Source organism: Harpia harpyja, chromosome 12 (genome assembly GCF_026419915.1).
Source record: "Harpia harpyja isolate bHarHar1 chromosome 12, bHarHar1 primary haplotype, whole genome shotgun sequence".
Classification (NCBI taxonomy): domain Eukaryota; kingdom Metazoa; phylum Chordata; class Aves; order Accipitriformes; family Accipitridae; genus Harpia; species Harpia harpyja.
The window spans coordinates 27,533,914-27,555,618 of NC_068951.1; the positions used below are offsets into that span (position 1 = coordinate 27,533,914).

At 34.0% G+C, this 21,705-nt stretch overlaps 1 protein-coding gene across 9 annotated transcripts in view; it reads right to left on the reverse strand.

Annotated features, from left to right (window-relative positions):
* The window catches only part of XRN1 (5'-3' exoribonuclease 1), a 46,912-nt gene that overhangs the window by 12,860 nt on the left and 12,347 nt on the right, over nucleotides 1–21,705 (reverse strand). For 3 of the 9 annotated variants that reach the window (XR_008237704.1, XR_008237703.1, XM_052805032.1), the window contains exons 13-41: nucleotides 21,341–21,430; nucleotides 21,027–21,183; nucleotides 20,560–20,679; nucleotides 19,355–19,524; nucleotides 18,393–18,513; nucleotides 18,200–18,298; nucleotides 16,370–16,473; nucleotides 15,708–15,839; nucleotides 14,804–14,966; nucleotides 14,228–14,341; nucleotides 13,654–13,752; nucleotides 13,370–13,485; nucleotides 12,331–12,477; nucleotides 11,875–11,964; nucleotides 9,954–10,089; nucleotides 9,173–9,229; nucleotides 8,372–8,522; nucleotides 7,180–7,249; nucleotides 5,784–6,009; nucleotides 5,010–5,111; nucleotides 4,221–4,316; nucleotides 3,872–3,986; nucleotides 3,288–3,352; nucleotides 2,776–2,886; nucleotides 2,284–2,409; nucleotides 1,807–1,963; nucleotides 1,316–1,494; nucleotides 987–1,100; nucleotides 782–905 (exon numbers count right to left, since the gene is read on the reverse strand). Coding sequence is in view for 1 of the 9 variants with exons in the window: in XM_052805032.1 (XP_052660992.1) it covers nucleotides 782–905; nucleotides 987–1,100; nucleotides 1,316–1,494; nucleotides 1,807–1,963; nucleotides 2,284–2,409; nucleotides 2,776–2,886; nucleotides 3,288–3,352; nucleotides 3,872–3,986; nucleotides 4,221–4,316; nucleotides 5,010–5,111; nucleotides 5,784–6,009; nucleotides 7,180–7,249; nucleotides 8,372–8,522; nucleotides 9,173–9,229; nucleotides 9,954–10,089; nucleotides 11,875–11,964; nucleotides 12,331–12,477; nucleotides 13,370–13,485; nucleotides 13,654–13,752; nucleotides 14,228–14,341; nucleotides 14,804–14,966; nucleotides 15,708–15,839; nucleotides 16,370–16,473; nucleotides 18,200–18,298; nucleotides 18,393–18,513; nucleotides 19,355–19,524; nucleotides 20,560–20,679; nucleotides 21,027–21,183; nucleotides 21,341–21,430 (3,551 nt within the window). In the remaining 8 variants the exon portion in view is untranslated. Of the gene's footprint in view, nucleotides 1–781; nucleotides 906–986; nucleotides 1,101–1,315; nucleotides 1,495–1,806; nucleotides 1,964–2,283; nucleotides 2,410–2,775; nucleotides 2,897–3,287; nucleotides 3,353–3,871; nucleotides 3,987–4,220; nucleotides 4,317–5,009; nucleotides 5,112–5,783; nucleotides 6,010–7,179; nucleotides 7,250–8,371; nucleotides 8,523–9,172; nucleotides 9,230–9,953; nucleotides 10,090–11,874; nucleotides 11,965–12,330; nucleotides 12,478–13,369; nucleotides 13,486–13,653; nucleotides 13,753–14,227; nucleotides 14,342–14,803; nucleotides 14,967–15,707; nucleotides 15,840–16,369; nucleotides 16,474–18,199; nucleotides 18,299–18,392; nucleotides 18,514–19,354; nucleotides 19,525–20,559; nucleotides 20,680–21,026; nucleotides 21,184–21,340; nucleotides 21,431–21,705 lie in introns of those variants that run through there. The other 6 variants (XR_008237705.1, XR_008237707.1, XR_008237708.1 and 3 more) reach the window with 6 other exon arrangements.

The window sequence follows — 21,705 nt, forward strand, 5'->3', positions numbered from 1 at the left end:
GCAGTTAAGAGCACTAAGTCACGGCACCTGTATTTCAGAGTGCACTAACTTAGGATCTTCGCATCCTTAGTTGAGCGATGTATTAGTAGAAGGTTGCAACTTGAGGCCATCCTTTTGAAACAAGTCAACAATATAGAAACCCTGGTGAAAAGAGATGTAGCAGCTGCTGTATGGGTTGCTAGGATGCTACAATGGTGCTGGCTCATTAATTACTAGCTGTGAAAGTGAGCTTTAGTAGAATACAAAATAGACAGGAACCAGAAACCCCACCAGTATTTCTACCAATTTTGGGGGGGTTACTCACCATGCTAATGTTTGGCAGTGTACAACAGCATTGTGATGCATCACTTCAGTGAAAGTTGGTTATAAACCAATAAAAATACTAATGCATGGATAACCATTAACTATAGAGGGGAAAAAAAAAATCCATGTAGAAAATCAAGGAAGATATTTCTTATGAATTCTGGACTGCGACTATCAGCTTTGAACTAACTACTATTGTTTTGAAGGAAAAAAACAAACAAACAACGAAGACTGAATGGACAAATACATTCTTGAGGAAAAGAAATAATTGGGAGAGAAGTGATTCTTTGTATTGAATTAATTTGCATATTGATGAGAAGAGGTTCATGAACTGTTTTCAAAGCAGTTCAGACATACAACTATATATACGAAGACCAAAAATGGGGCTTTCTGGAAGGCATTCATTTTCATATAAAGAACTATTACAATTACAGCATATCATGACAATATCTGAAATGTGTACTAGTCAAATACTTACCAGGGGGTTGTGCAAATACTGGAGGAATAGATCCAGGTGGCACAGGAACTCCCAGTGGTTGATAATTTGGAAACACTGGTGGAGGCGGAGGTGGAGGTAAAGGGAAGTTTACTCCTATAGAACTCTATGAAGAAGGAAATGGAGGATTACAAACAGACACAATGCAATAGAGACAAAGATTTTAAAAGATTCTTTGCATCCTCACCAAACGCTGTAAAGCAAAAAGCGCAGCTTTCTCCTTTGCTTCAGCTTCAGAATGACACTGCGGTCCATGAACCAACAAACCATTTGATAATTTTATGTGACAAACTGTCATGGTCTAGAAAAATGAGATAAGATTTTTGAGGGAATTTGTATTGCTGACAAACAAACTGTGAGATAGAAACAGAGGACTTGTTTGTTTGTTTTGAAAAAAGACAACAACAGGAGCTAAGGTTTATTTTTAGATGGATTTCAGTGCTCAGTCCAAATGTTTAATATAGGACAGTTGAAACAAAGTTGAGAACTTTAACTTTTGCAGAAAAAGCTTTTTACCTGTGGTGTTTTTAGGAAAGAGAAATCTGGTTGCGACATTCCAACAAGAGAACAAATACGAGAAAGTTCAGAAACAGTAGACAGTGCAGACTGCTGGCAAGTGAAAGGGTGACCTCCAGTTTCCAGTGCTGCTGTGTTCTGAGGACCTCCAGTGCTATGAGGCTTGTTCATATAAGCAGCTGACAAAATAAAAAAAGAAAAAAACCCACACCAAAAAGCTGTATCACAAATATTTCCTGCACTGAAAGGATAGCAACTTTGTTATTAGCAGAAAAAAAAGCACATTTGATTTTCTTCTGGTATTTTCATCTGATTAACAAAAACCAGAAGACTATATATAAAGAGATTTTTAGATGTGAATAAAGAACTAGAACTGAAAAAGATGGGCATTTTATTACTATATTTTGAAAATCAGTACTATACTGTTAGCTATGTTCTAAAATGTCACTACAAGGTGAAGCTCTGAACTATGAGCTGTTGCGTAAACATACCCATTCTTTTTGTTTGTCTATATTGCAAGGCAGCTCCATGGCAATCCTGTCTACTAGGGGGAGCAGGAACATCATTAACTTGGGATTTCACTTCATTCCTTGTTTCCAGGTCAGAGCCATCTATCTTCAAAATCTCTTTGAGCATCTGTGTTCCTTTCTTTAAAAATAAAATAAACCATTCAGGGACATGATGGCATTCAGATAACACTACCTTCTTACTTAACTCTGAATATCACAATCGGTAACATAATCTGAATTTTTGTTTTCCTATCAGTTACATTTTATCGAAGTACAGTTAACAGCATCATAGCATAAACAAATGTGTGTGTTAATTTTCTTTGAGAATATCTAATTAAAAGCTCATCAATATGTTTAAAAAGGCAGTATGAGGTTTCATGGAGTTTCTTTAAATAGAAGCATTGATACCAAGATAGCAGATGCTAAACTGCAATGTAAGGATTCCTGCAGTATACAGACCATAGCAAATGATTGTGGTGACAGATGTTCTTCATTTGTAGCTCTTGCTTCCCTGGAATAAGTCTGCACTTCGTTTTCTTTGGAAATTTTCAAAGAAGCTAGAAGGCCTTCAAGTTCATTGTCCTTCTTAAAACGAAAAAAAAAAAAAAAAAAGGTACATCAACTCAACAGATGCAAGAGGAAGGGTATATTAGTTTGAGATTAATTTTATGCTCATTCAGGATTTTTTTCTCTTAGTTTGGGCACATCACAGTCATGTCTGCTCAGAGTGTGAACAGATATCCAGACGACATCAAGTTTTGCATGCTAAAAAGATACAAGTATTGACCAATAGGGAATTGATTTAAAGAATGATCAAGGTTATACAGGTTTCTCTTGCATCTGTTATAAACATAAATTTGGACATGAGTGATGAGGAATAGTTGGAACAAAATGCACTAGAAACTGAAGTTATTCAAAGAGCACAAGAAAATCAACTACCGAGGATCCTACCTTTCCACCTGTAGAAGGACCATCAACTGCAGCCTTCTGAATTACAGGCGTGTTGGGACTTTCATTCCTCTTCAAAAGTTTGACATTGTACTTATTTACACCTGCAAAATTCTGAAATAAACTGCAGCATTTATCATTGAGTACTAATACTCCATTACTCATTACAACACAATCATATTAGAAATGCACCTGCAAATAGCTTTCACAAGCTAATATACTTAGAGGATTTCAACTTACTGAAAACCTAGCATTTGTGTTTTCCCATTACAGCATAGCTTTTAGAGTCTGAGGGGAATAGGAAAATCATTTGGTATCATCATTATACATCTTATGCACTTTGTCTCATTTTCTGTCTGTAAAATCTCTAGAGAAAAAAAAATATTCCAAAATAAAATTTACCTAGTAAAAGAATCAACTAAGATGCCAGTTAAAGAGAAATCTGTAAAATGATGAATCAGATCAGAGTAAAATGAAAACAAAAGAGTACACGTACTCAGTACAGAAGAAATTACCTGTTTGTTTGATATTTTATTATGTGGCTGACTTTCACCTCTTGTAACTTTGGAATCTTCTTTAACTACAAAAGAATGCATTCTTTTGAAATGCTCTTAAAAACCATAATAATAATCAAGACTCAAAAAAATTAATTATTCCATACAAGTACACAGAGTTGCATTAATTTGAATGGTTGCATCAGATGTTTAATTCATACTTTATAGGTCTTTTGGTGTATGCTTTTCTTGTGGGATAAAGTGAAGTATATGCAATAATATAGCTAATTTTATATTCTACAATATGATCACAAGCAAATTTTCAAAGCCAAGTTGTGGGGTTTTTTTGTTTTGTTTTTATATCAGATGGGTGGAAAGTCAACATAATGCAGAACAGCTTGATTAAAAGGTTCAGGATTAAGTGTGAAATAACCTAATATGCACACCAGGGACATTATTTGACAAAAAGTGCAACATAGTGTTTATATAACTACAATAAACTATTTTCTGTCGATAACTACAAAAAACTACAAAATAGTCATTTCATTGAAGATCAGATAAAGCAAGTAGTTCTCCTAAACAAAGTTTATAATTATAGTACTTACATTTTTTATATGGCTCCTGTTTTCTTTGCTGACCTTTAAAGCTGCTGTCATTGAATCCTGGCTTATAGAACTGATTCCCAGTTCCCAGCTTGATTTCCTGAGGTAGAACTGCACCCTAGGATTTCAAACATCAAACCTTAGCCAGAAAACTATGTATTCATCATATACATAGTAGTCCTGTATGATTACCTCTTTCCAGAACTATGCATACCCTGTGTGACAATACTTTCATCCAGAGGATTTATTTGTAACATTAACTATAAAGTTTTATGATGTAATGAACTGATGTATAAAATTAAATACCTTCATATTGTGAACCCAGAGATCTGTTTAAAGTTTCTATACTAACCTTCTCATGCATGTTTTGCTGAATGTGGTGAGACTTCCCAGAATTCTGCAACGATTGCCATATGCTGCAGAATTCATCACCTTGCTTACTCTGTGCCTGACAAAACAAGAAACAACACCCCCAACAAACTCAGCAGCTATAAACTCAACTTTTGAACAACTAATCATATACAAAGACATTCTGAAAATCGTAAGGTCCAAGTTTAACAGTGCTCAAATGACAGAAGTTTTCATACTGACACTAGTAGAACTTGCAGGTACCTAATTTATGAAATAGGCTATTGTGGTGGGTTGTATCTATATAACAACTCTTCCTAATAATCACTATTAAACTGAAATGAGCTTAGTTTCTTTTGAGATTGTTTTTGTTTTGTTATTAACTGAAGTTATGAACATAGGGAAGATCATCAAGTATAATTAAACTCAGATAGTAATTCAAAATGGTTTCAAAAGCATGCTCTTATACTGGTAGTATTCTTAAGTTTTATTGTTAATGCCTTATTTTGTAAGGACTTATCAATCAGCCTCAACTGTTTCATAATACTACAGGAATGCTACCACAGAACTGAAGCCCAGCTACATAAAAAACACTTTTGAGAATCTAGAATCTAAACAAGGATAACACAGGATATTATACTCATTCAAGAATTGGGACAAGTTCTGCTCCAGTCTGTATCTGGACTAAAACATCTGATGTACCAAAAAAAGTTATCTGTTAATCATGAGACAAGGACACCCAAATAAATATTGAGACATTTGGGTCCAATATTAAATGAATCAGAACACTCACTTTATTTTTCTGATTGCCACTCAAAAATGATCCTTTCTGGGGTGAGTTAGAGTTACCCTGATTTTCAGCCCTGAGATTGTAATGCTGTCTTCCATTCAGTTGCTAAATCATTGGGGAAAAAAAAAAAAAAAAAAAAAAATCAGAAGTGTTTCACTGCCTTAAATTTTGTTTTGGAAAGTAGTTTTTCTTGTACAGACTTAGAAAACATGAGACAATTCTCAGACAGACCTATAGCAACATGAAGTTACCCATGAAGCTAATTTTCTTTAAAGAAGTCACTTACTAAAAAATAAAGTTTAATTAAACCAATGAGAACCCCAATTCACCTGTAATTTTTCCTCCTTTACTGTATTTTCAAACAAAGTAAATCATAACCAAGAAGCAAAATTGACAAGGAAATTGTGTGTTCTCCTTCTGAGCATGGACAAACTTGGCCTACAGGAAGCGGTACTTGGAACAGAGCTTTAAGGAAATAATTGCATCTCTGCCCAAACAAACTGTTTGCTGACACCAAATGTGGTGTCACTGCTCCAAACTAAATATTTGTCTCTTGGAAATGCAACTGGAGCTACTCAAAGCAAAACAACTGTCAATAAGGAACTTTTGGTCCCTTTCATTATTGGATTAACTCATTTCTCTAAGATAAGGATTATCCTACTTCTAATATACTGACATAAAAATTAAATTTTCTTTGTACCAATGAAGATAGCAACCATGGTCATAATTCAGCTTCTAGGGAAAAACATTTTTGTACAAATGAAAGAAAAGTCTTACTTGAGTAGGAACAAAAAGGGAGCGAGGAGAATGGTTGAGGCCTCCCAGATGCACTTTTTGCGGGCATACAGATGACAGGTCAGATGCATATGAATTGTAGTTATTAACAGCTGGCTGAGGTTTAACTATGGCCATCAGTTTTTGATTTCCCATTTCTGACCGACTACCATGAGACAGGTTAATTAAGGCACTTGATGGCAGACGATAACCTCTGGCAGGTGAGCACCTTAAGAAAAGCAAATTATATAGCTGTTTCATGTAGTTTAAACGTTGACATTTCAATGTATCCAATTTAACAACACTGTTGCCTCTGTGCTAAAAGATAATGACTCAAGTTTGAATAGCAGAGGCTGAAAACTGTATCCAACATTGAAATCTAGTACCATTACAGACAATGTTAATCCAATTGTGCTCCCCCCTTTGGCTTCTGGCTGTCAAAACCAGAAAACAACAGTAATTACTACTACTCTGACTTTATATTGTACCTTTCAGTGCTGAGCTCAAAGAAATTTAAAAAATGAGTGAATTGTTACAGCATAGCTCTGTAGTAAACATTTCTGTAAAAAATTATGAACCAGGAAAAAATATTCTTTTCTTTTTCTGAGATGAAAACTGAAGCCAGTAGCAGAATTATAAATTGAAGTTAAGCGGCATTTAGTCAGTTTTATATCTTCCTTTATGATTCTGAATACTGGAGATTATCTGTGTCACAGGACATGCTCTTGCAAGTGACTGGATTGTGTTATGCTTGCTGAATAGGGAATAGGTAAGATTCTCCTCTAATTTCTGTCTTAAAAAACTTAATTTATCTAAGAACAATAGTAAAATGAAGCCTGCTTGGTAATTTAGTGCACTTAGAAGTTTACACGCTTATTTAAATACAGAAGAGTTATCACACTGTTTAAAACAAAAGTATTAACCATGCCTCCATCTCCTGAAGAACAGTTTAGGTTTTTAACGGTGGTTAGAATTTAGTGCCTAAGTATCAATTATTGATAGTTCAGAGTCCCTTCTTCAGAGGAACATATGATTACTGACTATTTTTTACTCTATATGTTAAAGACATACTGAAATAACCTGTTTTCTACATATTTGTTTTAGAAAAACATTTGGATCTAGTGCTTTATTCTGCTGGTTCATATTTGCTTTCTACAAATCAGAAGCTTCTAAATACACAAAAAAGCCTAAAGAGCATTTCCAAAATACAATATACTTCGTAAAAATTATCCCTACTCAAAGAGAAAAAAGAAACACAAAAGAAATAAAACCTGACCAACACTGTTGAGAAACAAAGTTCTAAAAAGAGGCATTAAAAATACTCAACCAAACCAAAGGCAACAATTTCATGCCGTCTATACCAATTGCATGAAATGACTATGAAACCCCCTGTACAAACCTTATAGTTAGGCCTCCAAGGAATTCTTCATCAAACAAAACTTCGAAGAGCACATCTGTTTCTCTACTGGCTATATGAAACAAAGTAAAACGTCATCCTATATGTGTAACAGTAGCTGTTTTCACCTAAATTATACACATATCTACATTAGTTATGCAATAAATAATGAAAAGACCAAAACCTAACTAATTAGCAACAAAAAAAGATCCTTTCTCCTTAAATGAGTAATTTCATTAAGAGCAATTCGGAAATGCTTTTCGAAGTCATATATGGCTGCCCTTTTAGATATATTTTCAACAGAAATGTATGGTGCATAACAACTTATCAACCTGCATTAATAGAACTGCAATTTAGAGCAGTATGTCACAGTTGCCAGAAACTGCCAGAAAAGAGATGCAAGCCATCTTTCCATTCAGGCAGTCGGAAACGAACAGCTTTAACATTACCTTCTTGCATAATGATAGACTAACTCTCCTTTAAAATTATACTAGTATATAATCATTATGGAGAAAAGAATACCTCTTTAAAAAGCTGCACTCAAGTCTAGTCTATTCAAGATTCTTTTGGATGCAAACTGAATGAGAGAGCAACTACTTAAATGCCAGGTAAGAAAATAGATCTCACATGCTACACCCAATGTGATTTGGTAAATCCTTTTGTTTACCTGAAATATTTATGGATAATCTTCTTGTCAAAGAAGGTATAAATCCATGCCATTTAACAGAAATGGAGTATCACACAGTAAAAACCAAATTCCAAATAAAACAATTTGAGACAAATCATATTTGATAAAACTTTATGTTCAATGTAAGTATCAAGGCTAATACTTGTTTTTATCTCTACTTCTCTTAACTTTGCCCATATGTTCCCATAACTTCATTGTTACTTTTTTGCAGCCTGTGTTCTCTCTCATTGATCTCTCTGCCTTCTTCATATTAAGAAGGAACAAAGGGTAAGTAATTTCTTGTTCAAAGTACAGCTGTGTAACACATGAAATTAAAAAAGAATACCTGTAGGTTTAATTCAAAACAGGAAATATGTCATTAGTGGCTTCAAGTTGCATATGCTTCATAGGTGAGAAATTTCTGTGCATTCACAACCATTATACAAAGCACTTTTCTGAAGCCCGCTTTCACATCACTAGCTGAGCTGTTATATAGCTATAATGCTACAGTTATGAAGAAAATATTACCTCCTTTAATTCCTATAATGGTACCTCGAAGACCAACTGGAACTGAAAAGTTCTCTCTCACATTGACAACACGGTCAAACAGCCTATACTCTGCATCTCGATCTGGAACAACGCCATTCTGTTGTTCTAATGGCTGACAATAACCAAAAGACTGTGTTAATGTTTGCAAAAAAAAAAAAAAAATAGGGATTACAATCAAAATGCATTTATAACAATATCTGAAACACACCATAAAACAAACTTTTTGGAAAAAAAAATTGTTTAAGAACATAGAATCTTCCCTCCCCAGACACAAAGCAAACTTTCATTTTTTTTCCTGTAACTCTCACTCACTGCTTCTGCCTGAGAAAGAGCAGTGCTGTACATGATCCAAGGCAGACCAAGGGGATCAATTTAGACAAAATAAAACCATCAAGTGTAATCTGCCTGTATCAGTAACACTGGTATCTGTGGAATACCAGGCAAGATGAGCAGTTGGTCCTATGTCAAGAACTGAATGAAAAGCAGAACAGGGCAGAAGAGACAAATGGGAAGTACATTTTATTTTGCCTTCATCACACAGCCAATAAGAACTGTAGAAGCATGAAGGACAGAAGGTAGAAAAGAACTGAAAGTCAGTATAATACATCACGGAGTTTGTAGTTAGTAGAAATTCTCTCCTTTTAGACAGACTACAGTTCTCAAATTAATTTTCTAGAAGGCATCATGAAACTTTTTGTTCCATCAATACTGTCATAAAATTCCACTCTCTGAAAGCTGGTAAGCTTAGCTTTTTAAAAAAAACCTTTTCACATCACTTACTCTGTACAGCAAATGGGGTTTCACAGTTACTCGCACCTTCTTGTTGCTCTTTCTCTGCTAAAGGAAAGGAACAGAAAGTCATTACAAACTAGTGTAGGAACCAACACTGGATTTCAGGTACAACAAAACACCTGAAAAGATAACGTAGAATTCTTTTGTTTCTTTTAGATAAAGGTATACAGCTTTCATGAAGTCTTTAGGATGATGACATCCAGTTTTTAAAACATGACTGATTTCTTACCAGAGCTTTTGCATCGTTTGGCTAATTCCTGAATTCACACCAATTTTATTAACATGTCCTTGCAAATAATTTCAAAGAAATCAGCCCATTATTTCACATGGCTTTGCCTTTAGCGTTTGCTTTTGTAATTTCCTTGGCCCCTTTTTTGATCTGTGGCCTTCAGAAAACAACCTTCCAATTTTCCTCAGACCAAACAGAAACTGCAAGGGAAGAACAGCTGGGATTGCATTTAGAAACAGCAATTCAGATATATACTGACACCTGTTCGTTTCAGAAATCACCAAAAGGCAGAGTTCAGAGTATGGCTAATGCTGCTGAATAGCCTCAAAGAGTGAGTCAATTAAAAAGATAAATCATGAGCTCTTCTGAATTTCTGGGACAATTCACATTACAAATTCAGATCTTACATTACATTCTGTATTCTTTTTCTTTGGAATCGCAAGTAATCTTCAATCATCTTATTCTAATTCAAGAACTTGGAAAATAATGAGCAGCTGCTTTTTGGTTCGCCCCTGCTCACAATGTTGTCAAGCTGCATACCTTGCATTTCTCTATTTCTTCTTCAATTTTCTCAACAATGGCTGCATCCAAAATTTGCAAGTCACAAGATGAGCGAGACAAAGCAGACACAGGATGTGCCTTTAACCAGGCAACAATTTCTTGAACTTTCTCAGCTCTAAATAAAAAACGACATGAGTTAAAACATTTAACTGCATAAACTAAGCATTTTACCACATTCCCTAATTTAATCAGTCAAGTATTATGATATAGGCACAATGCTTGTATACATTAATAAAGTAACAGAATTTAAGAGTTCTGTGTAAGTTTACAATAGGGGTTAAAAAAAATAAAAATCTAACTGAATCATGTGATACTGTTTAAAAACTATAACCTGAAGTTTTGTCTCAGAAAAAAAAAAAAAACCAAAACCAAAGAAATTGTTTGAAAGTATTCAGTAAATTACGTTTGCATCCAACCAATTAACCATGTCCAGCTGTGATTTAAGGTTCTGTGACCAGCTGTTTCTCACAACACAGTAAGAAAGAACTTCAGGGCATGCCTCTCTGGTAAAACAGAGCACAAACCTGAGATTACTAGAATAGAAGAGTCCCACAATGGTATATCCACCTGCTAGGAGTACTGCGGAATGCAGCATTATGCAGACTTACCAACTCGAGCCCGTGAATAGGGCTTCCTAGCTAATAATAAAAGCTTTTTTAATGTTACTATACTGTATCTGGAACCAAGGTTGCTCCTTGTCTCCCATGAAACTGACTGAATGTATACTAAAAATGTGCAAAGTACTCTAAATTCAAAGTGATCTTAAACAATTAAAATAATTATTGCTTATTTTCCAAAAATTATCTTCTGGTGACTTTGTGACTATTCATAACTATGCTTCCTGAAGGTTATTTTAAAAGCAAAAATTATGAAGTAGCCATTGAAAATTAGATTTCTCATTTATTGGACTTGAGATAAGTCTGATGGAGACTTGGACTCCACAACTGGAATGCACAACATTCTGATAATTTTTTCAGAGTCATCACTGAACAATCACGCTGCTCAAGGAACAGTAAGGTTTCAGTTATATAGCAGCTGCTATACGATCACCACCAGTTCCACAATGTTGTCAGCCTTTACTATACTTATTCTGAAAAAAAAAAAAAGAAAAGAAAAAAGAAAAGAGAAAAGAAAAGAGAAAAGAAAAGAGAAAAGAAAAGAGAAAAGAAAAGAGAAAAGAAAAGAGAAAAGAAAAGAGAAAAGAAAAGAGAAAAGAAAAGAGAAAAGAAAAGAGAAAAGAAAAGAGAAAAGAAAAGAGAAAAGAAAAGAGAAAAGAAAAGAGAAAAGAAAAGAGAAAAGAAAAGAGAAAAGAAAAGAGAAAAGAAAAGAGAAAAGAAAAGAGAAAAGAGAAAAGAAAAGAAAAGAGAAAAGAGAAAAGAGAAGAGAAAAGAGAAAAGAGAAGAGAAAAGAGAAAAGAGAAGAGAAAAGAGAAAAGAAAAGAGAAAAGAGAAGAGAAAAGAGAAGAGAAAAGAGAAGAGAAAAGAGAAGAGAAAAGAGAAAAGAAAAGAGAAAAAAGAAAAGAGAAAAGAAAAGAGAAAAGAAAAAAGAGAAAAGAGAAAAGAAAAGAGAAAAGAGAAAGAGAAGAAAAGAGAAAAAAGAGAAAAGAGAAAAGAGAAAAGAGAAAAGAGAAAAGAGAAAAAGAGAAAAGAGAAAAGAGAAAAGAGAAAAGAGAAAAGAGAAAAGAGAAAAGAGAAAAAAGAGAAAAGAGAAAAGAGAAAAGAGAAAAGAGAAAAGAGAAAAGAGAAAAGAGAAAAGAGAAAAGAGAAAAGAGAAAAGAGAAAAGAGAAAAGAGAAAAGAGAAAAGAGAAAAGAGAAAAGAGAAAAGAGAAAAGAGAAAAGAGAGAGAAAAGAGAGAAAAGAGAGAAAAGAGAAAAGAGAAGAGAAAAGAAACATGGCTTACCCATTCTCATCCTCCCCAGGCCAAATGTCATCTTCATAGAAGATATCTTCCTGGCTATTCTTGGCTATATAATTAAATAGTTCAGGGACCCTAAAAAGTTAATAAATGGAAGATAAATTTAGTTTCACATCAGCATAGACCACAAAAAAGCCTTGTCAAACCAAACTTTGATGGTCTTCAAAATTTCTGGAGCCCAGACAGATTATTATTTACTTAATTTAGTGTCATACTATTCATTTATCAAGAGTAAGCTGCTGACAAACTTACTCTATCCCAAAATACGCTTCTCCTTGGAAGGGGGTACTGTTGGAAGGAGAATATTGGAATAAAAGAAATTCCATCAAGCAATCTCCAAAAGCAAACTCATCAGTTCTTAGAAGATCTGTGTACACAGGACAAAATCCAAAGACTGATACAAAGGTGGATAACTTGGATGAAGTGCATATCAGTATTTACCTTTCTAAATACTCAGCAAGTAGTTGTTCCACGGCAGAAGAATACATCCATTCATTTCCAACCTTCTTAGTATAGCCAGGAACTTCTTCATTTTTCTTATTGAACTTCAGGTTTAGCCCCACATTTGCTTTGTGATCTCCATGAGGACTGGAAATAAGAAGAAGTTTATTAACTTGCAGTAATATATACATGTGTGTGTGTGTGTGTTCATACATTAAAAACCACATAAACATACATCCTCAGCCTTAAACCACAGAAAAATTCAATTCATTGTATTGTTTACTTGTTAACATCTCAACAGCTGTAGATCTTACAGGACATAAGCTGTGCTACGGTAGCTGTCCACATGCATGCCCATACCTTATTGCAAAGGAGGGTAGGGAATATTTTACCCTTCTTCCTTTATTGAGATCTAATCAACCACAATCTACCTGGCATTTACCAAGATGTAGAAGGATGTCCCTGAACAATCAGTGGGGAAACAAATGTACATGTTAAACCACAAGAAGATGCTCGTGCATCAACCACTTCTTTACCGAGCTGTCCTAGGAAACCACAGTTCTGACATTCAGAGAACTATAGGGATTGCCTCCTTTATATATTTTAAGCAGTTTTAGTCTTAATGAGTTCTTAAAAAAAATTACAGATACAATTATTATCTCTTTATACTAGCAGTAGTGATAAGTACAATGAAATTAGATCCCAATTCCACCTTTTATCCTCAGTGTGGCAAAGTCAGTTCAAACTCCTGCTTCAATTATGCAAACAGCTAACCAGAAAGGGCAAATTATGTCTTTCTACAATAGTAAAGCCAACAGAACAACTCTCAAGTAAACAGAAATTAAAAAGAAGTTTATGATAGGAGAGAAAAACACTGCATATAAATTTAGTTTACAGCAAATATACTTTAAAGAAAGCTTCACATCACAATACAGTTATATATTTGATAAGAACAGCACTTAAACATAGCACAAATTCTGTAGAGTTGTATTAGAACTTAGAAGGTTCCCTACAGTCAAATTTCACAAAGAGAACTTACTTTTTCTTTGATCCTCTTCCAATGAAGATACTCCCTGTAAATCTGGAGACAAGATATCCACTTACTCCAAGACGGCTGGCCAAAATATATGCAGGATTGTATTTCACAGAATATTTCTTTAAAACAAACAAACAAACGAAAAAACATTGGCAATTCCTGAAAGATAAGGATTTTTATACAAAGGGCAAATGAATAATATGGAAGCATCCCTTAAAGACATTTACCATTGCAAAATACATTTGACACATTGTTTGAGCTTTTACTAGAAAATCAGAAGCACTTACATGCTGGTTCTGTATTAAAGGATCAAGCTGGGGTTCACATGGAATATTGAAAACTACACGAATTCTACCTTCTGTGATCACATCGTGTGAATCTTGAACCTTGGAGAGAAACACAACACACTGAAAGTGTTATTTAAAAACAGCAGTCTTTGGATACTAGACCTTGTAGTCTACTTTATAAAAAATTTTGCTGCAGTAGGCACAGAGAAGCTTTGGGATTCATCATCTTGCCTTGACCTGTACAGTGCTTCCTCACAGAGGCAATCAAACAGCATTAAATCAAAGGAATCCATGACTGAAAATGGTCCAAAATGGCAACTCTACGTATTGCAAATTATCCCAAATAATTAATAAAAATAATCCTGCATTCAAGCTATGCTACCTTTTTCCTGTTACGCCAGCAACAGTGATAGGGAAAGCAGAACCAACCCCTCCTCCATCTGACTAAACATCTTTGATTTAAAATTTTAGCTAGCAAATGACCACTACTGCCACACAACATATCTAGATTATTTTAGGCTTGCAAATAAAGAAATGTAGGGCGAAAATAAAAATAATAATTATTGCAACTAACTTCTCCCATGCAGCCATAGTAAGGAGATCCCAGCATAAAGGCTGTACTTCCAGGAGGAAACAAGTCATCCAAAGCTCTGATGTTTGAAAAACGACAGTCAAAGGCTTTGATATCCTAAATGAAAAAGACAAAATTGACAATGTTAAGTATCATTCAGTTCTAGCAGAATAATTAAAAAGTTCATATAAATAGACGCTTATTCTAAAACATTATCTAAGTCTGAAATAATTCATCAAAGGCAAAGAAGTTAATGCTGTATTACAAATGCTGGTACAGAAGCAACTATGCTACCTCGTAGAGCACCACTCTGTACTTCATTTAAAGTATCAGTAAAAAGATAACAAAAGCCATTTTTTCAGTAAGATCTCTAAACTGTGCAACAGGGTCCCAAATTTTGTGACAAAATACTTGCCTAAGCACGTTACATTTTTTTATACGATAAATTACATTAATTTAATATGCTTATTTTTGTCATTCTTTTGTTTTAAAGGAGCATACACTCTTTCCTCCGCGCACCTGCCTGCCCCAAAGGAGTAAGGAGCTATGCGCAAGAAGATATTGCACTTGTATATTTACCTTGACAACAGTTTGGTAAACAAAAGGAAGAGCTTGTTTTGACCACTGCTTCTCCAAATAAACTTCTCCATTTTGGTTTAGTTGATATCTATTACCAGTGAGCAACTGAGCATATACAACTATTGATGTTTCATGAATAATTATTCCTTTCCTTCTCTGGTAGCTGAATACAAAGCAGAACATTTATTTTGATTACAATGAACAGAACTGAACCAAGAGGGTGGAATTAAATTCTTGAAATAAAAAAAAAAATTAAAAAAAAATACTCTTAACAAAAGGATTCTAATAGTTTGCTTCCTGTTTTATAAAAAATAACCCAGAATAAATGGCTGAACCAATTGCTTATCCATTGTCACATGGCCATCACTACATAGCTAAGTGCGTTAAATTAAACACATTTTACCTTTACAGTGGGAAGGGTTAGGGGTAATTAAGGCAGTTAACTCAAATGACAGATAATAAAATGGCAAGGTACTGTAACTCAGTTGTGTTCCACTAGGCACCCACACTCTAGAACAGCAACAGCTGTATTCAAATTTAACAACCCTAAGCTATTGAAGTTGTAACTTGATACTATATGACTCCATTCCATATACTTCCTACAGCTGAAGATTACTAAGACCAGAACAGAAAATTGAATGGGAGAGTAAATACTGAAACTCATTCATTTCAGAATTCTTTCATAACAGCATCTAACTTTCAATACCTAGGGAGTAACTCCATATTTTCTGAAATTTCAACGTAAGCTCGTTTGTGTTGTTTTTTTTAAATTCCAGCATACTCATAAACCTTTATCATCAAGTATGCGGCAGCTCTTCTCTGCTACTTAGGTCTATAATACAGCAACAACACATAGCTAAGCTATAAAATGCAAAGTTACACTTTAATTTTCAAAGTTACTTACTGCTCTGAAATGCCTTGAACTTCTTTTAACCACATGCTTTGTTCCTTATCTCCAACATATGCCACTTTAGTTGGGGGCACTGCATTTCCCATGTAAAGCTTCTGGGTGCCATGCGGTTCTTCCAAATAAAACCTTGAGAATAATTATGACCGGTATGAATTTAAACAAATAAGATTAATTAGACATAATCAACTGTGAGCAAAACTTAAATTAGTTAGAAATTACTTGTTAAGGACATGGAAAACTTGCATCATCGTTTTCTCCACCCCTTCCACAACAGGCCACACAGCATTTTTTTTATACATTTTTTTTTTATACAAAATAGCAGTGCATGTGCTGAAAGGAAGTCGGTATAGAAATGTTCTCTTTTACATTATTCTGTGTGGATTTCTGTCCATGCATTTTCCCCTCAAAAGTTAAGAATGAGCTCTCCCAAACATCTACATCTATAGCAAAATACTGAAGGACTAGAGACTTCTTCAGAGATAACCAAACCTCAGAACAATGTTAAAAAAAGGTTCTTCCACCAAGCAGCCTTTGATAGATCTGGACTAATTTGCTGTTAGCAAGTACTACAATAAAACCAAAACTTTTGTACAGCCTGAGGAACTTATTTTGAATAAAACAATAAAGATGACAACTATCTATGAAATGTATCTTACTTAGTTTCTCCATCTGACACAGCGACAACTCTGGCTTCTTCAAGGTGTGGCCAGTTAACAAAAACACGCTTTCCAAGTACCGAACTGGCAACATTTTCTACCATCTGAAAAAAACCTATTAGTTACTAATTGTTTAACATATTAAAAGATTTCTGTTAAAATATTTTGAAACTGTTTTTGCAATAAAAACTATGCTAGTTAAAGAACAGGTTTTCTTGCAAAATAAAAATCTCATTTTATCTTATTAAATAATATTTTGATACATGTTACATAATCTCTGATTAGAAATGGAGAATCATATTTCATTTTTTAGGACAAAGTATTGTATTCCAAGTGTGGCTCTTTACATGTAGCATATGGTAGTTGTAAGACCTGGGTTGATTTACATTTCTGGTATAGGCTTACTATGTACTTTATTTGTTAAATCACTTAGAACTCTTTGTGTCTCTGGGACACAATAATCAAACTGACAATTTGAGATTAGTGAAATATTTTGTACCATAGATATTACTTTTGTGTCTCACTGAAATAAAGAAACAGCACTTATGTCCAGGACTTTGCTAGCATCTGTAATTCTAGTCTCACATTATGTTCTGTTTTTCCAATGAGTTTCTGCTATTTTTTAATATATTATTTTGGCTTATTTAATTCTCTTTGCCACGTATCTTGAATATTCACTCTCCCTATCTCTCTACTGTAAAATCCTGTCTCATTGTTTTCCTCCTCTCTCCTTTCCTGGTTTTATTTATTTATTTATTTATCTCTGAAACTTTTTTCTTTTCCTGGATTTCTTTTGCTATCTGATATTTTGATTACAAAATAGATTTGGCTTTTAAAGGATTTAGAAAAATATTTTGCTTCTTAATGTCTCTGCATCAACTCTTTCCTTTAATTCCTCTGTTAAACAGTCCCATTTAAGTCGAAGGTGTAAGTCAGCTCTGTTGATAAAAAGGGACTGACTAAAAAAGTGTCTATATACTCAGCTATACAAAAAGACAAGGGGCACTTGTCTGGAGACTCTGCTTCCTTGCATTTATACCACTTCCAAATATTAATTAGTCAAGAGTGAGTGTCACCAACTCCTTACCTAAGAACATCTGATGGCTACCACAGAGAATTGCCAGAAACTCTACTAAGGAGATTGACATTTAATATTCTGAAGTCAGGACAAATTTAAATCTTTTAGCAGATTCCAAAATTCTAGACTGTTCCCCACACAAATATAGCATTTTAATCCTAACGCACTTTATTTTTTACTATTGACTCCAACAGTCAACAAAAGCTTTCAGTGTGAACTAATACCACTGATGTTTTCAGTGAACTGATTCAGCTGATTTTTTCAAAACATATACTGAGAATATTACCACCTAATGGTCTCAACTTTGGGCTGGGAGCTAAGAACTCCAGAGTTCTGACTCCAGCAATTAATTCTATGGCCTTCAGCATACAGTCATATTTCACCTTCCTTTCTATTAATCAAATTTTAATAACTTATACATAAAGCTCATTTTGAAATCAAGCATTACTAGTTAAATAAAGTTTTTTAAAAAATCTAAGGATATTCTTTTAAATTAACTGTTCAATATATTTAATTATTCTTTTTTAAGAAATGCTTGGGTTTTGAAATTATAAATTTCAATTTATAAATTATAATTTATAAAACTCTTTCAATATTACTCTATAAACGTTTTTCTCCTATAATACGATATTGAGAAGATAAAAATAACCAACATTTCAAATCTGACTTTAACAAAATCAGTCTTTTTATGACAAGTTTTTTTGTCTGGTTTTTTTTTGGTTTTGTTTCTTTGTTAGGAGCTGAATGCTTACCTGTTCTTTAGAGTTCTCATCAGCTATGATTTCTAACATCATGTTCTCTCCATGGCTGCTTTGCTGAAACACCTGTACACCACTTTTTCTAAGATAGAACTGAGTAAAAACAAAACAGCACACAAAACTTACTTCTCTTACATAGTTATCTATTAAATACAATTTAAAATGTCAGAAGAGATAAATCCTTTACCTTATGTTTAATGTGCTTTAAAGTAGGAAATCCACAAAAATATAATGCACTCTTGTTGATTTTAGTTATCTTATTGTGGGTTATTTCTACATGCCAAGCATCCAAAGGTATTGTTTTATACCTAAAAAAAAAGTTGCACAACATTTGCTCATACAGATTGGCCTACGGCTGTAGAAACTCTCATTACTCATTCAAACACTCATTAATTGACAAACCCTTTGACTTTCCTGTAAGGTGGCAATTAACTTAAGCCACTTGGCATCTATACAAAGGACTATAAAAAACTCATGCTATTGCTGCAAAGAGAATACTCATTAAGAAAAAGACAAAACTTCAAGCCACGGTGTGTCCCAATCTCACTATTTTAATTCATTGTTATTATCAAATTCTAAACTAGCAATGGTTCCATATGGTATCGTTCACCTTCACAACTATTCATTCTTCACTGAGTATAATCCTGCAACACGCATTTCTCCTCTATTTTGCTTTACGTTTGACTACTATTGAGGTTATGTTTCCATTTAATCTTGAAACCTCAGCCTATGTTAAATAAAGCTGGCTACTTTCAGTGAGAGGAAACTGAAAAACACACTCGTGTTCAACTCTCTGCACTGGATCCAAACGCTTATATTTTTTTTACAAATGGTCTGGAATTAGCGTGTTGATAAATTATCACTATTATCAGATATTTGTACCAGTCTTTCATCCTCTGTGTCATACAAAGTTTAATAATTCTCTAGGGTGTTCTTGCCAACTTAACATTAAGTTCATCTGTTCATCTTACTGCAAAGTAACATTTGAAGAAAAGGGACAAAGACTTTTACCGTGCCATCTACAACAATATCTAATCCAACATTTTACATTTTTCGGTGTATATAGTGGCATATACAAGCTTTGGTTAAAATGCTAATAAGTATTCTAACTACTTTTAGTCTATTCTAAAATAGTTATGCCAGTGTTACCTCGTATGACATCTTTCTACTGCAGGGAATTTCTCTGGCCATGGTGACATGTACTGGAACTCTGCATCTTTGTCATACCAGTACATTAAGCAAGCACTGTGAGTATTTCTTCGTTTCTCCTCTTCTTTTAGGTACTTATTACAGGATTCCATGGCCTGCAGCAGTCGTTTCTAAATTTTAGAGAAATTAGCGTATGTGAAACTGGCAACAAAAATTATCACGGAAACGTCTCCATCGGGAAAGTGGATACCCACACTTTTCTGGTTAATGTATTAATTTTCTAATTGCAGCCTCATCCTTCTTCACGTCCCAGCTCTCTGATAAAAATAGGACAATTACAATGGAATGGCTTTGGAGAATAAAGATTGCCTTTTTGCAAGTATGTTTCCAAAGACTAGCCATATCTTGCCTTTTACATTTAACATACAAAAAATATTAAAAAGATTTTAGATGTTACCATAAAATTCTGCAAATTAACCGTTGAAAAAGCTTCAAAACCTTATGGGTCATTCAAGTAGCAACTATTGTCTTTTGTGAGAAGATTAAGTCCTGTCAACCTTTCACTGGGAAATATGGAAACAATCGATAGGCACAAGCTACCAACTGTATATATCTTAACATCTAATCTGCACTTTTATTTTCATCCACTCTTTGACGTGCTCAAATTTAATCTGATAAAAGATATTACAAAAATGTATATAATACTGTTATCCTATATGCAAAAGGAAACTGCTACTATTTTATTCCTCTCCATTAATGTTTTACTGTTTGATTTGTAATTGAAGCCTTCTACCCATTACTGGTGTTCATGTGAAGAGATGTTCTGTAAAAAGACTGGGTTTTTTTTCAAGTGTTTCTTTTATTTTACCTACAGACATTCTGTATTTTTGTATGTAAATAGGAATAGAATTTTTTTCTCAAAGAAAATAAATATTTGAATAGCTGATGAAAAACATGAACAGCTGATGAAAAACATGAACAAACAACAAAAAGTCCACATTCCGTACTTAGGACTTCTGTCACTTGAAGCTCACTTTGTGGTAACTTAATCTAGCCTTACTCTCCAGGCAGCAAACATTTATATTTTTCTGTGGTCTTACCAAGTGTTAATTTAAACTTCCATTTAATTGCATGTTTAACTGTTAATTAAGTTTAGCAGATTTGTTATGAAGCCTTTATAGACAGCAGATGTTGAAAGAACTTACCTCATCAATAAATGGGATTAATACTACAGCTTCCCATTCTTGCTGTTTTCCATTTAAGTCAGTTTTAAAATCCGGTGGATAATATTCTATAATAGGAGAGTCCTGACTAATCATCAAATGCTAGGAAAATACAACAGAGGAATTAAAATATCAGAGACAATTTAGCACTAATTCTAGGAAGAGAGAGAGGAAGGCTGGTATTAAAACCAATTTCAAGGCTGAACAGGAATTCAACATTTATCATTTAACTGTCCTAGTCTGAAATTGCTTAGCAAATGCAAAATTTTGTATTTATTACTAACTTTACAAGGTACTAAGAACAGTAAGAAGTACTTAACCATACACCTAAAATTCTGAGTTAGAATATAACTAAGAGGACATGCAAAAACATTAAGAAAAGAGTCACTTCAGAATAAAGCAGACAACCAATAAGTGATAGAAAAATGCAATTTAATTCTAAATCCCACCTGGTAGCATTTAGGTAGGAGATCTTTGCTAGCTGCTGGAAGTACAGCAAGAAGCTGTTCAAATGGCATGAAAGGTTTTCCCAGTTCAAATTTGATTTTGAGCTCGCTGATATTATGAATATCTGACAGATAAGGTGCATAATGATAAGGATAATACCTGCAGAGAAAAAAGCCGTCTTAAGTTACTTGACTTAATTATAGCACAGCAGCGTTCACAGATCAGAAACAAAGAGAACTACATTAAATGTTCACAGCGTGTAAGGTGAAACACCGCTTGATCTTCAAGCAATTTCTCATTTGACAATTTTTCTTACCAGCTCCATGATTGAACTCCGTGGTAATAATAATGCAAAATCCATTGTATTGCCTGAACATAACATTCAGCTTGATCGGCCAAGAAGTCACTTAAAAGAAACAGGAAAGATACTTATTATTTTTTGTCATTTTCACTGGTATTTAAAAATTACTTAGCACCTTGTACATAGGAATGAAAACAGAGCATTTTGAGAACCTAATGAGACCATGGTTTTCTAGATTCATTTAACAGTAATGGATTTTTTTCTCTCTGGTCCTCAAATACTTGTTACAGAAAACTTGACTTGCAGCTCTTCTTTCATTAACCAAAAGCATCACCGCTGCAGTATGCTGCTGTGTATTCTCTGCTTTTGACATGGATGAA